General features: G+C 36.7%; 1 protein-coding gene across 1 annotated transcript in view; it reads right to left on the reverse strand.

Moving 5' to 3' along the window:
• The window catches only part of LOC128664691 (extracellular calcium-sensing receptor-like), a 31,558-nt gene extending 19,606 nt beyond the window's left edge, over window positions 1–11,952 (reverse strand). The window contains exons 1-5 of the mRNA XM_053719500.1: window positions 11,948–11,952; window positions 7,980–8,201; window positions 7,161–7,452; window positions 6,147–6,965; window positions 2,981–3,205 (exon numbers count right to left, since the gene is read on the reverse strand). Coding sequence (XP_053575475.1) covers window positions 2,981–3,205; window positions 6,147–6,965; window positions 7,161–7,452; window positions 7,980–8,201; window positions 11,948–11,952 — 1,563 coding nt within the window. The remainder of the gene's footprint in view (window positions 1–2,980; window positions 3,206–6,146; window positions 6,966–7,160; window positions 7,453–7,979; window positions 8,202–11,947) is intronic.
• Between the last annotated feature and the right edge of the window lie 5,093 nt (window positions 11,953–17,045).

The raw sequence follows: 17,045 nt of genomic DNA on the forward strand, positions 1-17,045 counted from the left end.
CTAGCTAAGAGTATTTTCATAAGAAATTAATATTCTCACATTAGAGCCTAGCACTATCTGTCTCGGAGAATGTTACATCTGACACTTTCAAGATAAGCTCTGCTATAAAAAAACAGAACTGCAGAGTGAAATACAAGTGTAGCATTTCATAAAGGCAATACTCTTAAAGTTATATATGTGTTAAATTAATTTGAAACCCCAAAATTTTCTTTTGTGGTTCAGACAGAACATACAATTTAAAAAAAAAAAAAGTTTTCAATTTACTCCTATGATCATGTTTGCTTCATTGCCATGGTATTCTTTGCTGAAGAGATACCTAGGTAGGCATCTGAAGCACAACATGGCAGGACATAATGCTGCCCTCTATTGCTCTTGCAAATGGGTAATATTCTTGCAAAACTGCTGCCATATAGTGCCTCAGAAATGATCCTAAGCTTACACACCTGCTTTTCAACAAAAGATACCAAAAGAACAAAGTAAAATTGATAGAAGTAAATTAGAATTTTCTTATTTTGGGTTTCATATCCTTTTGCAAGTATATATATATACAGTATCTCACAAAAGTGAGTACACCCCTCACATTTTTGTAAATATTTTATTATATCTTTTCATGTGACACTGAAGAAATGACACTTTGCTACAATGTAAAGTAGTGAGTGTACATACAGCCTGTATAACAGTGTAAATTTGCTGTCCCTTCAAAATAACTCAACACACAGCCATTAATGTCTAAACCGTTGGCAACAAAAGTGAGTACACCCTTAAGTGGAAATGTCCAAATTGGGCCCAAAGTGTGAATATTTTGTGTGGCCACCATTTTTTTCCAGCACTGCCTTAACCCTCTTGAGCATGGAGCTCACCAGAGCTTCACAGGTTGCCACTGGAGTCCTCTTCCTTTCCTCCATGACAACATCACAGAGCTGGTGGATGTTAGAGACTTTGCACTCCCCCACCTTCCATTTGAGGATGCCCCACAGATGTTTAATAGGGTTTAGGTCTGGAGACATGCTTGGCCAGTCCATTACCTTTACCCTTAGCTTCTTTAGAAAGGCAGTGGTCATCTTGAAGGTGTGTTTGGGGTCGTTATGTTGGAATACTGCCCTGCGGCCCAGTCTCCGAAGGGAGGGGATCATTCTCTGCTTCAGTATGTCACAGTACATGTTGGCATTCATGGTTCCCTCAATGAACTGTAGCTCCCCAGTGCCGGCAGCAGTCATGCAGGCCCAGACCATGACACTCCCACCACCATGCTTGACTGTAGGCAAGACACACTTGTCTGTACTCCTCACCTTGTTGCCACCATACACGCTTGACACCATCTGAACCAAATAAGTTTATCTTGGTCTCATCAGACCACAGGACATGGTTACAGTAATCCATATCCTTAGTCTGCTTGTCTTCAGCACTGTTTGCAGGCTTTCTTGTGCATCATCTTTGGAAGAGGCTTCCTTCTGGGACGACAGCCATGCAGACTAATTTGATGAAGTGTGCAGCATATGGTCTAAGCACTGACAGGCTGACCCCCTCTCCTTCAACCTCTGCAGCAATGCTGGCAGCACTCATACGTCTATTTCCCAAAGACAACCTTTGGATATGATGCTAAGCACGTGCACTCAACTTCTTTGGTCGACCATGGCGAGGCCTGTTCTGAGTTGAACCTGTCCTGTGAAACTGCTGTATGGTCTTGCCTACCGTGCTGCAGCTCAGTTTCAGGCTCTTGGCAATCTTCTTATAGCCTATGCCATCTTTATGTAGAGCAAAAATTATTTTTTCAGATCCTCATAGAGTTCTTTGCCATGAGGTGCCATGTTGAACTTCCAGTGACCAGTATGAGATAGTGTGAGAGCGATAACACCAAATTTAACACACCTGCTCCCCATTCACACCTGAGACCTTGTAACACTAACAAGTCACATGACACCGGGGAGGGAAAATGGCTAATTGGGCCCAATTTGGACATTTCCACTTAGGGGTGTACTCACTTTTGTTGCCAATGGTTTAGACATTAATGGCTGTGTGTTGAGTTATTTTGAGGGGACAGCAAATTTACACTGTTATACAGGCTGTACACTTACAACTTTACAATGTAGCAAAGTGTCATTTCTTCAGTGTTGTCACATGAAAAGATATAATAAAATAGTTAAAAAATGTGAGGGGTGTACTCACTTTTGTGAGATACTGTGTATATATATATGTGTATATATGTATGTATGTATATATATATATATATATATATATATATATAGAGAGAGAGAGAGAGAGAGAGAGACCCCTACCTCTCTCTGTGTACAGTATATATATACACACAGTATATATATATATATATATATATATATATATATATATATATGTAAGCTTACACCCCTGCTTTTCAATAAAAGATTTCAAAAGAACAAAGTAAAATTGATAGAAGTAAATTAGAATTTTCTTTTCTTATTTTGGGTTTCATATCCTTTTACAAGGAGAGAGAGAGAATCTTACTTAATGTATATCGCTACCAAGTATGCAGCTATTACAGAACACATTTATATATATATAAATTTATATATATTAACTGTTTGATTAATTATTTGTGCATGGAATCATGAAAAGTTTCCAATCGCTTACAACTACGTAGGCTCAGGAGCTGGGAGCTAGCTACTGATTGGTGGCTGCACATACAGTATATGCCTCTTGTGATTGGCTTACCAATGTGTTCAGCTAGCTCCCAGTAGTGCATTACTGCTACTTCAAAAAAAAAAAAAAAATGATAATGGGAGTAAAATACAAATTTGTTTACATTTGTATGCTCTGACTCATGAAAGAAAAACTTTTGGTGTCATGTCCCTTTAAATTTTTATAGCTTTTATTTTATATATGCTTAAATAGTGATTTTCCTATGACAGAACATTTCTGAGTATAATGCCTCTAACATATTTGTATCCAAGTCTAAAAATACTCAGACTATTGCTAACAAGATCAGATGTGCTACAATGCATACCTGGCCATACCTAGAATCCCACATCACTGCACTGTTGTTGATGACTAATTTTCTATCAGCAAGTGTCGTATCATAGCTTCCAACCTTGACATGTTGCAACATGCCATCTGCACCCAGTTGCCAATTCACAATGTCGTATATTGCAGGTGGGTCACCATTTTTATCAAAGAAGACCTCTCTATCATTGCTCAGCTTCAACTTCACATTCTGAATGTAATATAATAGCTGTAAATAGGAAAAGTATTGGTCATACATAGGGAGTGGAAGGAAACCTACCCACAGAAAAAATGTTTTGAAGGGAAAGGGAGTGATGAGGCACTGCACTACAGAAAAGGGGTGAAACAGGGATTTGGGGGCACCCTACATAATGAAACCGTGGAGGGGGAGGTGGGGGGGCACTACACTACAGAAACATATATATTTACAAAATTGTATTAATTAAAAAAAATTAAATCTTACAAATTAGATACAGGCAGACAGCTGCTAGTACCAAAGGTGGCTGCCCCCAGTGGGAGGGTTAGAGAGCTGTTTGGGAGGGATCAGGAAGGTGGAAGGGTTGAGGGGATCACTACACTGTATCCAAATAATAAAAAATAAAATAAGCCCTAAACTGCATGCTGGCAGACTGTCAGTACCTAAGATGGCATGGATGAATGTGGGTGGGGGAGTAAGAGTGCTGTTTAGGAGGGCATTATGGAGGTGAGAGGTGTCAGGTAGGATTGTAATACCTACATTAATATAGTATTTTCTTACCAGCTAATTAAATAACCCCTTCACTGCCGGGAATTTCAGAACTGTTGTGCACAACTATAATTAGCAACCTTCTAATTACCAAAAATCAATGGCAAAGCCATGCAAGTATGCTATTTCTGAACAAAGGGGATCCCGGAAAAGCTTTTACAACCATTTGTGTCATGATTGCACAAATAGTATGTACATAATTTCAGTGAGAAACCCAAACTTTGTGAAAAAAGTTAACTATTTTTATTTTTTATGGTCGTATTTAGTGGCAAAATGGTGGAATACAATATACCAAAATGGACCTAGATCAATACCTTGGGTTGTTTATTTTAAAAAAAAGTTTTTCTCTGAAATTCCCAATAGCGAAGTGACATTCCAGACAAAATTAAAATGCACACTTTGGATACAAGAATTTTTACAATAGACATGAATTAGAAAAAAAAAATGCTTCTAATAAAAGCTATAGCTGTTTCAAGAGGGTATTTAAGTATGCTTCGTGCACCAGCATTTTAAGCACAGCACTTGCTCAAAGAACCTAAAGTGCTTGTTTCATCTGGTAAAAACTCAATTTGCATCATTGCTAACATGATACAAGCTCCACTGGCTCTTTGAGCAGCTGCAGTATTTATAAAGCTGGTACACTGAGAATATCTAGCTATGCTTTACATGCACGTGCAGAGAAATATGCTAACATTATAACAGTGATAACTTTTACTAGAAGAATGTTTGCCAATATGTATTATAAGCATAATATATGCAACAATAAATATTAACCCACGATGTGTGCTTAAAAAATATATATTTAATAATGCCTTTGACCCAAATATAATAAATATAAAACCGTATAGGTGATAAAATTTATACTCGTCCTTCAAAACAACATAGGGACTTCTCTCTAGTATAAAAAGGACAATATGCAAAAGACAATGGTGTATAAAAAATGTAACAGTCTAGAAAAAGTTTTAAGGTACCTTTCTCCTGAAACATGCCGAAAAACTTGAGTCTCGGATAAGTGGTATAAAGCGCGTACCTCTATAAGCTAACCACAAACCTCCTCGCGGCTCGTAAGTGCGGTGTGTAGCTCCTAAAATAACACACCTCTGTTTCTATTTGTTATCCGGTGACACACCCCTCCTGTGATTGGTGGATGCGTATGCCAATTGGAAGTAGGATTTTAAGCTACTCTTAGCATTTTGCTTTTTTTGCCGGTGTTCTGTTAAGGGACCGAACTTTTCAAAAGAGCGAACCATGTCACTTCCTGTGACGTTACATCAGCTGTTGTAGACATTTTGCCCCTAATGCGCATGCGTGCCAGCGTCATCACATACCTGGCCACATACGTCACTGTGAAACTATTTAGACTTGTGAAATTAAGAAGCCTTTCTATAGCGCATGCGTGGGATTTTCTATCACAAATGGGGGGGTTTATGGAACGCTGTTTATTCGTCCCTGCATGACAAACAGCCACTCGGCTCTCGCCACTAAACTAAACATAAAGTGAAGTGCTTTGAATGCACGCCTTCTTGTTTGTATGCCAACAGAAGCAGTGGTGAGAGCCGAGTGGCTGTTTGTCATGCAGGGATGAATAAACAGCGTTCCATAAACCCCCCCATTTGTGATAGAAAATCCCACGCATGCGCTATAGAAAGGCTTCTTAATTTCACAAGTCTAAATAGTTTCACAGTGACGTATGTGGCCAGGTATGTGATGACGCTGGCACGCATGCGCATTAGGGGCAAAATGTCTACAACAGCTGATGTAACGTCACAGGAAGTGACATGGTTCGCTCTTTTGAAAAGTTCGGTCCCTTAACAGAACACCGGTTTTGGTGGTAAACCGGAAGCAACTAAGAAGTATCAAAACTTGATTTAAACTTCCTTCTCCATGTCACAGGAGATTTGTTTCCTTGTGTCACGGATCCTAATTAAGATCACTGGATCACATTTTTCAGCTGCTCTGTACTCCTTGGTCCTAGTATTGGGTCCTCTTAAGCTGATGGACTATAGAGTCCAAACGAGGGGCTGTAGTGCAGCTGTGACTGTGTCTTGGTTCTTCTTTTCTCTCTTGCTGTAATCCTGGAGTAAATATACGTGTTTAACCAAATTAGGGTTTTATCAAGATTATCATCAAAACTGGCAAAACAAGCAAAAGCTAAGGGTAGCATAAAATCCTACTTCCCAAAATTTACTTTTCTTAAATATTTCAAGTTCATACTAAAAATATTTTTTAAACGTTAAATCTTCATATTAATGCAATAATTTTCTCATATGGCTTGGTATTCCTATATCATCTCAGTGCATCATAGTAAATTGGGGGGAAACATGATACAGCTTGTGGCACAGTATCAGAGTCACTTTAAAATAACATAAACTTGCAAAGAATATGTCATCAATATACCTTGATCATAAAGTTTATTGATGATTACCTGCCATGGCTTAAAATATTCAGAATCTGCACAACTTCTATTATAAAATGGTCCACTTTCATCTTGGCAAGTTTGCAAATCATGCAAAGCTTTGGCAATGACATGTATTGCTGTATATAAACTATATGCACTTCTTAGGTTGGATACATCATTAAAGCTTGATTGAAGACTGTTAAGATCTTCATTTCCAGTACATAACTTTGTAAAATTCTCCCATGGACTATTGTCAAATAATTTGCACCCAAAAACATTTTCCCAGAATATTTTCATCCAAGATTGCCCAAGAGTATCAAAGAGATTTATGTTGTTAAAATATCCTTCAAAATTTGGGATTTTTGAACTATAGAAAGAAAAGCCAATAGCACCAGACAGTAGGGGAGTATATTTGTCCACTAACAACATAGATAAGGTGGACCAAGCTTCACTGGCTACAAATATCTTTCCCTTCACATTCTGTTTCAGCATTTCATCCAATAGAAATACCAAATCAGATTCTGTAGTGAAGACAACTATTGCCTTGGCTGTTGAATGTTTAATAGCCTTTGCAATGTGTGGCACATTTCTGTCCAAACGATTGGTCATAATATATTCTGTAAAGGCTACGCAAGCTCCAGCATTAAGAATTTCATTTTTAATAACCTGAATTCCTTGCTGTCCATAGTCATTATTTGAAGCAACCAATCCAATCCAAGTCCATCCAAAATGCAACACTAGTTTTGCTAGTCCTTGAGACTGAAAAACATCACTAGGTACAGTCCTAAAGAATGATGGAAACTGAGTCCTGTCACTCAGCAGGAAGCTAGTTGAAAAGTGGCTGATCTACAGTGCCAAAGAGAAATTGAATTATGTAGATTACATCTGATTTAATGTAATGATAATAAAAACATAGATCATTTATAATTTATCAAAGTCAAATTATATTTGCTAGCAGCAGCTAATTAGATTTCAATATATTAGAAATGTAGTAGTAAGTTAAAGAGGTCTTAAACTTTGATAGCTTTCTGCGAAACTCACCTGTGGGTATTTGTACAGTCCCAGTATATAAGCCATCAGAATAGAGAAGGTAGATAAAGAATGTCCAATTATTACAGGCAATGGAGGTCTTTCTCTACAAGAGTAATTGGGTATACCCTTGTTATAGCCCGTTAATAATCTAAAAGTTGAATCAAGTTCTAGCTGAAGCCATGTACATGAATCAAATATATGAAAACCTAGCGTAAGGTTAGGAAGGAGATCATTCCTTCTGTTAATCTCATCCACAGTATATCTCATAACATGGAAATGCTGGAACATTTCAGCACTGAACCTAATAGAAATAGGAAAAACAAGAGGTAATTGTGTTCTTACCCATTATGAAAAGCAAGGGGGTGGTCATCACACACATAAAGATAAAAATATCTATCAAAATGAGACTAAACATTTTCTGGAATAACTGTCCCTAACTGGCTTCGGACATGAAATAATATTACAAGATTTTAAACATAGGAACAAACCTAGGTTAAAACATGGTAACACCCATCATTTTATAAAGACTAAATATTTACACTTGCATTTTTTTAATTATGTGAGTTGAGTTGTTTAAATATTGAAGATACAAGTGAATATTAATATCAGGCTAACATTTGCTTTAAATACATCATTATATCTAGCATTAATGTATTGTCTAATATCTCTTTAATGGTCAAACAACCGTTTTCGATACAAAACTGGAAGGTCAGGAGATATAAAGATAGAGGGAAATAAATAAAAAATATATAGACATATATGACTTAGATTCAAAGGAGATAGAAAAAGAACGAAATTGTAAGTTTAAATGATTAAAAGAAACCTTACATTTTGCAGGATCCTTGTGGTGGTGATTCCATAAAAGAGACTTTGGGCAGCTCCATATCAAAATGAATTGGTAGCACAGCCCCTATTAATACATCTCCAAGGTTCTCCGCCCCAATGAGCTCTAATCCCTTCAATTTACAACCTAAATGGTCTAAATGAGAAGCTGGGATTATGTACCATAAAAAAAGGTCCAATATAGACCAGTATACATGATATATCAACCTGAAATGCAACAGAACATATGTTAAATTATAATGTAATTCCTTATTTTGCAGGAAAAAAATTGTAGCTACACATTATATAAATTGCTGGTATACTTCTTTATTCTGTAAATGGCAGGTAAATGAAATGGGTTCATTTATAAGAAAAACTGGTTAACATTATATGTGTTTTTTTATGCTGACACATAAGTCATACAGAATCTTATCCCCGCACACACACTCATTCCAGACATACTACACACAGACATATAATGAATCACAATTGTTTCTGCATATACAGATAATTTCACAGTTACAGCAGGGAATGATTGCTGCTCTTCCTAGTAGGCTGAAAACTAGAAGGAGTTTTTCTTTTTTACTTGGTGAACTGACAGATGAGTATAATAGAGGTAGATACATGAGTAATAGGGAACCTAATTGTCTGAGATGCTTGAGACTGTACGACTTTAAACAAAGGGAACTCCAGGAATTGATGTATATATATATATATATATATATATATATATATATATATATATATATATATATATATATATAGGCACTTCACTGTTATTTATATGCTTGTATTAATTTAATACTATAGGTACAGATCCAATGTTTTGGCCAATGCTAGGAATTTTCAAGGCATGGGCCAAAATGATGGATCTGTACCTATAGTACATATATATAAATATACTGTATATATATATATATATATATATATATATATATATATATATATAAAATTATTTTTTTTAAAGTATGTCAGTTAATGCGCCATTGGGAATATGCCATTTAATTGCTGTAATTATGCCACATATCATTCTGAATTGCTTCTTTGAAAGTTATCAAATAAAGTGTCTATAATGAAAGTATACCATGAGGAAATGGTAGAAGGCAGAGTGCATTATAACTAAGACTAGATAATAGTCCAGTTTTAAACTAGACAGCTGGTAGCAATTCCAAAAATGTATATTATATTTAAGACTATCATCATTTTTGCAATTACTTAATTTTACAAATGTGTTATATCAAACCCAAAAATCATATTAATAGCCAATCTTTAAATTGTTCCCCAGTGAAATATACAGGTAATTGCCATGAAATTAAATATTTAGAGCTGTGGTATCATGAATAGTATCTATCTCATTTTATGGTTAAATATAAACACAGACAAAAGGTGTATAGTGGTTGTTCCAGAATATCGACAAAAGAAAATATATTGGATTCTTAGTTTTTGTTCCTTGATCAAAAGCAGATTTATGAAGATATAATGAAAGGTTTTAATGTTAGGGATATTTTAGATGGAGTTTAATTCATCTGATGTAATAAAGATGCGCTAGAACTTACTTTTAATATAGATATGAAATTTAAATTCCCCACAGTCCGGCCGCCCACTTCAAAAGTCAGTTTTCCGGTTAGCTAATAGTTTAAATTGTTCTCCAATTTCCACTCTCCACACAGCGCTGATTGGAGAACAATTTCATATAACGCATCTTCGTTACAACTGATGAATGAAACTCAATCTAAAATATCACTAACATTCCGGATCTGATTTTAAAAGGGGGAGAGCTTACCATCACTTTAATTGTGTATAAATGAATGAGAATCTGTTTTTTGTGAGTAAATGAAACTTTCTGCCCAAAGTGGTTTATTAAAGACAACATTTTTTATCTTAATCTTAAAGTGTGGATGTAAGTTTATAGCAAGAGGTTTTCCTCTGTTAACATTTACTATACTCCTAGCGAAGGGGGTATTTTGGTCTAGGCCTAGGGCAGCAAGGTTGGGCAGGGTGGAAGGTTTGAGAAGTAGTTTTGTGGCATGATGCATTCCTTCTTCTATGCTCTGCAAATATTTAATTATATTTAATAAGCTTATTACAAACTAGTGATATCTGGTTATCTAGGGGAGAGGGAAGACCCCAACATGAATCCCTGTAGTACAGTTATAGAGGTTCAAGGGCAGCAGATTTCACAAAATATACTGCAGTTTGTAGCCTCACTAAAGTTAATGTACAACTGCCCTGACTCATACATTATTATACTATCAGTTCTCATATGCCAGTGGTGGGCAGCTGGCTGAACTGTGATTACAATGGAGCCCTTTAAATCACCCTATGTCCTCATCCTCTTCTCTCGGGTGGGCAGTTATGCCCCATTTTTATAGGTACCCTGCAAAATGCTTGCACTCCCTCTTTACTCTCAGTCCCACCCTTTATCCACTGTCTTCCACATACACAGTGGATTTATTTTCTGTACTGTGGGATCAACAACAAGATCAAGGGGACGATTTACTAAAGTGCGGACGGACATGATACAATGAAGCATACGCTGTTGGCATTTATCATTGCACAAGCAGTTCTGGTGAAATTTAATATTTAATATTTATTCAGTCTGGATTACAGTATGAACAGAAATAGATACCTCAAACAGTTTTATATTACTTGTCCTTGTTAGAAAGTAAACAAACAATTTAATACCATTTTTATTTTATTTGAATTTACTAACAGCTGCCTCAGGGCCACATAATATCATCTAGGCATTAAAGGGAAGGAAACAGCATATAATTTAACAAGACAAAAAGTGAATTAACAAGATTAAAAGTTCTTTAAATACATGTCAGTTATGCTCCTTTTAATAAAACTAATTTGCCATCATTATTATATTTTATGCCCTCTAACATATGTCCTACACTGTTTCTAAAAGTTCCCTGCCCATTTCTCTGTGGTTTGTTCAGAACTATAATTATTCATATGCATTATATCACTAAAAAATGTTTTAAAATATTAAAATATGTATTCTGTTCATGTGTGTACGTGCTAGGTTGGGTGTGCGTGTGCATGGTTTTGAGTGAATTTGTGCATGTGTGTGTATATGGGGAGTGCAGACATTTTTTTTATCTAAGTATGTATAAGGTTGTGTGTGTGTGTGTATGCATGTGTGCATGGATTACGTGTATTTCTTTATGTGTGTGTGCGCATGTTGTGTGCAAACATATGTGTGTGCATGTATGTATGTGTTAGGTTGTGTATGTGTGTGCATGTACGTGTGCGTGGGTTAAGCGAATTTGTGTATGTGTGTGTGTATTGTGGTGAAGACATGTGTGCATGTATGTATGCGTTAGGTTGTATGTGTGTATGCATGTGTGTGTGGGTTGAGTGGATTTGTGTATGTGTGTGTATGGGGGTGCAGACAGGTGTGCATTTTTGTATGTGTTAGGCTGTGTGTGTGTATGGGGGTGCAGACAGATGTGCATTTTTGTATGTGTTAGGCTGTGTGTGTGTATGGGGGTGCAGACAGATGTGCATTTTTGTATGTGTTAGGCTGTGTGTGTGTATGGGGGTGCAGACAGGTGTGCATTTATGTATGTGTTAGGCTGTGTGTGTGTATGGGGGTGCAGACAGGTGTGCATTTTTGTATGTGTTAGGCTGTGTGTGTGTATGGGGGTGCAGACAGGTGTGCATTTTTGTATGTGTTAGGCTATGTGTGTGTATGGGGGTGCAGACAGGTGTGCATTTTTGTATGTGTTAGGCTGTGTGTGTGTATGGGGGTGCAGACAGATGTGCATTTTTGTATGTGTTAGGCTGTGTGTGTGTGTATGGGGGTGCAGACAGGTGTGCATTTTTGTATGTGTTAGGCTGTGTGTGTGTATGGGGGTGCAGACAGGTGTGCATTTTTGTATGTGTTAGGATGTGTGTGTGTATGGGGGTGCAGACAGGTGTGCATTTTTGTATGTGTTAGGCTGTGTGTGTGTGTGTTTTCCACTTACCTCATTGTTCATTTATCTATTAACCTTTTTCTCTTACTGCCACCTGTATACAGAACAATACATTGGCAAGTTTAGAGTAACTGGCTCTTTTTATACTGAAATACAATCCCTTGTTCCCTTATTATCATGGTTTTTCAATTACTCACACACCTGCAGTATCACAAATCTTATAGGTAAATCTGGAAGAAATGTGCTAAATAATTGGTTGCAGATGTCATATCTATATGGCAAAATTACTGTATGGGTATGATAATTACCCAACTGAGCTGATTTATTTCCCAGTAGGATCTAGAAATGCCCTTAGTGGGAACAAAGAAGTTTCAAGTCGATCCATATGTTCAGTATAAATTCATACATACAGCTTACACAATATAAAATATAAATCATGACATTAAACTTCATTGGAAACCCAGAGTGTGCAGTTAAAAAAAAAAAAAAAAGAATTAATGATGGCAAATCATGAAAATTATGTTTTGTACCAGATTGGTAAAAGTTTTTCTCTTGTATTTGCAAAATTATTGTGTATAATTGTATAATTGCTGAAGTGCTATATAATTTATCCATACTATTAATTACAGGTTTTCCAACAATTCCAGCTATTAAAATATTATTTTTCCTATATAGCACCAACAAATGGGATTTAAATTTAATTAGCTCTTTGACATCCAGATAAAAGGGACAGTCAAGACCAAAAAAAACTTTCATGTTTTAAATAGGGCATGCAATTTTAAACAACTTCCCAATTTACTTTTATCACCAATTTTGCTTTGTTCTCTTGGTATTCTTAGTTAAAAGCTAAAACTAGGAGGTTCATATGCTAATTTCTTAGACCTTGAAGACTGCCTCTAATTTGAATACATTTTGAGCACTAGAGGGCATTAGTTCACATGTTTCATATAGATAACATTGAGCTCATGCATGTAAAGTGACCTAGGAGTGAGCACTGATTGGCTAAAATGCATGTCTGTCAAAAGAACTGAAATAAAGGGGCAGTCAGCAGAAGCTTAGATACAAGATAATTACAGAGGTAAAATGTGTATTATTATAAGTTTAACTGTGTTGGTTATGCAAAACTGGGGAATGGGTAATAAAGGGATTATCTTTCTTTTTAAACAACAAAAATTATGGTGTTGACTGTCCCTTTAAGTAATTTTGGTGCCACTAGTGTGTATCTAACTATGATCTTAAAAGAAACAAATTGCGCGCTAACTCCGCTAGAAATAAGCTTTTTGCGTGCGTCGGGTAACATACATATTACAAGTTGAAAGTAAAACGTTTTTGCATGAGCGATAACCTGGCGTGCGCAAAAAGCTGTATTTAGAATATTGCGACCGCATTAACGTATTCCCCTATAGACTTCAATGGAGTGTGAAAAGTGCAAAAAACCTAACACCCTTACTCGCATGCAAACCCTTTCTCAAGTGCACTAACATGAAAATATAAATATTTCACATTCCAACGTTCTTCACATAGCAGAATATGTTCTATTTGTTCATAAATACATATTTCTAGATACAGTATATTCATACCTATATATATTTTTATATATATATATATATATATAAATATACAGTATATATATGAATGACTATATATAGGTATAGATATATATATATATATAGATATATATAGATATATATACTGTATATATATATATATATATATATATATAAAAATGAATATCTTTTTAAAAATACTTAGAACATATTCCCCTATGTGAAAACATTGGAATGTGACATATTTACAATAAATACACAGTAAAACACTTTATTAAATATCGCCTAGATTTAGAGTTTTGCGTTAGAAGGGGTGTGTTAGCTACGCATGTTTTTTCCCCCCCGCACCTTTTAAACAACGCTGGTATTTAGAGTTCTCAGAAGGGCTGCGTTAGGCTCCAAAAAGGGAGCGTACAGGCATATTTACCGCCACTGCAACTCTCAATACCAGCGTTGCTTACGGACGCGGCCAGCTTCAAAAACGTGCTCGTGCACGATTCCCCCATAGGAAACAATGGGGCAGTTTGAGCTGAAAAAAAAACTAACACCTGCAAAAAAGCAGCGTTCAGCTCCTAACGCAGCCCCATTGTTTCCTATGGGAAAACACTTCCTAAGTCTGCACCTAACACCCTAACATGTACCCCAAGTCTAAACACCCCTAACCTTACACTTATTAACCCCTAATCTGCTGACCCCGCTATCGCTGACCCCTGCATATTATTTTTAACCCCTAATCTGCTGCTCCGTACACCGCCGCAACCTACGTTATCCCTATGTACCCCTAATCTGCTGCCCCTAACACCGCCGACCACCTACCTACAATTATTAACCCCTAATCTGCCGACCGGACCTCACCGCTACTCTAATAAATGTATTAACCCCTAAAGCTAAGTCTAACCCTAACACTAACACCCCCCTAAGTTAAATATAATTTTATTCTAACGAAATAAAATAATTCTTATTAAATAAATTAATCCTATTTAAAGCTAAATACTTACCTGTAAAATAAACCCTAATATAGCTACAATATAAATAATAATTATATTGTAGCTATATTAGGGTTTATTTTACAGGTTTAATAAGAAATAATTTATTTAGTTAGATTTAAATTATATTTAATTTAGGGGGGTGTTAGGGTTAGGGTTAGACTTAGCTTTAGGGGTTAATACATTTATTATAGTAGCGGCGAGGTCCGGTCGGCAGATTAGGGGTTAAAACTTGAAGTTAGGTGTCGGCGATGTTAGGGAGGGCAGATTAGAGGTTAATACTATTTATTATAGGGTTTTTGAGGCGGGAGTGAGGCGGATTAGGGGTTAATACATTTATTATAGTAGCGGTGAGGTCCGGTCGGCAGATTAGGGGTTAATAATTGTAGGTAGGTAGCGGCGACGTTGGGGGGGCAGATAAGGGGGTAATAAATATTATGTAGGGGTCGGCGATGTTAGGGGCAGCATATTAGGGGTACATAGGGATAATGTAGGTTGCGGCGGTGTGAGGTCGGCAGATTAGGGGTTAAAAAAATTTAATACAGTGGCGGCGATGTGGGGGGGCCTCAGTTTAGGGGTACATAGGTAGTTTATGGGTGTTAGTGTACTTTAGAGCACAGTAGTTAAGAGCTTTATGAACCGGCGTTAGCCCAGAAAGCTCTTAACTCCTGGCTTTTTTCTGCGGCTGGAGTCTTGTCGTTAGATTTCTAACGCTCACTTCAGCCAAGACTCTAAATACCGGCGTTAGAAAGATCCCATTGAAAAGATAGGATACGCAATTGACGTAAGGGGATCTGCGGTATGGAAAAGTCGCGGCTGGAAAGTGAGCGTTAGACCCTTACCTACAAGACTCTAAATACCAGCGGTAGGCCAAAACCAGCGTTAGGACCCCCTAACGCTGGTTTTGACAGCTAGCGCAGAACTCTAAATCTAGGTGTATGAATATTGCATTAATATGATTTTACATGTATATGTATGTATCTCTACATTAAAGCCCTTTGCCTGTCTTTGTAACAGTTGTAACAGTTAACAAGAGCTATGAATTTGGTTTATCCTGACAAGCTTTAAATTAAATTGCGCTCAAATGAACTTGGGTACTTTCAACTAATATACGCACTACTTCAGACTTGCACAAAGAGTCTCGATAAACCCCTTATCGCTTGCACCGATCAGTTAGAGCACCACTTGTAATCTAGCCCTTAAAGGGAGAGTAAAGCCAAAATCAAACTTTAGATAAACCATGAAGTTTTAAAGAGCTTTTATCTATTTTGTTTTGTTATCTTGGCATTCTTTGAAAAGCATACTTAAATAGGCTGAGAAGCAGCATTGCGCTACTGGGAGCTAGCTGCTGATAGGTGGCTGCACACATATACCACTTGTCATTGGCTCACCTGATGTGTTTAGCTAGCTCCCAGTAGTGTATTGCTTCTCAATCAATAAAGAATACCAAGAGAACTAAGTCTATTTGATAATAGAAGTACACTGGAAAGTTACTTAAAATGGTATGCTCTGTCTGAATCATGAAAGAAAAAAATGTGGGTTTCAAGTCCCTTTAACAATTTATTACAAGGTAATATCAGTTATTAGATTGCATCAGTGTTAGTCCATATGTACTTGTTATTAAAAGATATTTCAGCTCACTATGTACGCTTTACATGTTTTAAAATTATGTCTGCAATCTAAGCAATATTTTAGATAGACTTTAATTGATCACTTCTAATAAAGATACGCTGTAACTTACTTTTTAATCTAGCTATGTCATTCTAATACCCCACACTCCGGCCGCCCTCCTCAATAATAATTTTTTATTTTTTTATCTAACGGTTTAAACTGTTCTCCAATCAGCGATCTAGCTTAAAAAAAGTGCTGTACGGCTAGAGAGCCAATTGGAGAAAGTGCTGTACGGCTAGAGAGCCAATTAGAAAAAGTGCTGTATGGCTAGAGAGCCAATTGGAGAAAGTGCTGTACGGTTAGAGAGCCAATTGGAGAAAGTGCTGTACGGTTAGAGAGCCAATTGGAGAAAGTGCTGTACGGCTAGAGAGCCAATTGGAGAAAGTGCTGTACGGTTAGAGAGCCAATTAGAGAAAGTGCTGTACGGCTAGAGAGCCAATTGGAGAAAGTGCTGTACGGTTAGAGAGCCAATTGGAGAAAGTGCTGTACGGCTAGAGAGCCAATTAAAGAAAGTGCTGTATGGCTAGAGAGCCAATTGGAGAACAGTTCAAACCATTAGCCCATAAAAAAAATGGTTTTGAGGTGGGCAGCAGGAGCGCAGGGTATACGAATGGTGCGGGTAGATTAAAAACAAAGTTCTAGTGCATCTTTATTAGAAGTGATCAATTAAAGTCCATCTAAAATATTGCTTAGATTCCAGACATGATTTTAAAACCAAAGAAATGTCAAGCTTATGTCAGTTATACAGTTTTGCCATCTGTATTGTAGTGACTAGTTATTATTATTATTCTTTATTTATAAAGCGACAACAGATTCTGCAGCGCTGTCCATGGGTACAAAGATAAAAATACAACTGTGATACAATACAATACAATATAAGACACCAGACAAAATTTAACAAACAAATACAGGGGGAATTGAGGGCCCTATTCTGGTGGGAACTTA

This window comes from Bombina bombina, chromosome 6, assembly GCF_027579735.1.
Source record: "Bombina bombina isolate aBomBom1 chromosome 6, aBomBom1.pri, whole genome shotgun sequence".
Classification (NCBI taxonomy): domain Eukaryota; kingdom Metazoa; phylum Chordata; class Amphibia; order Anura; family Bombinatoridae; genus Bombina; species Bombina bombina.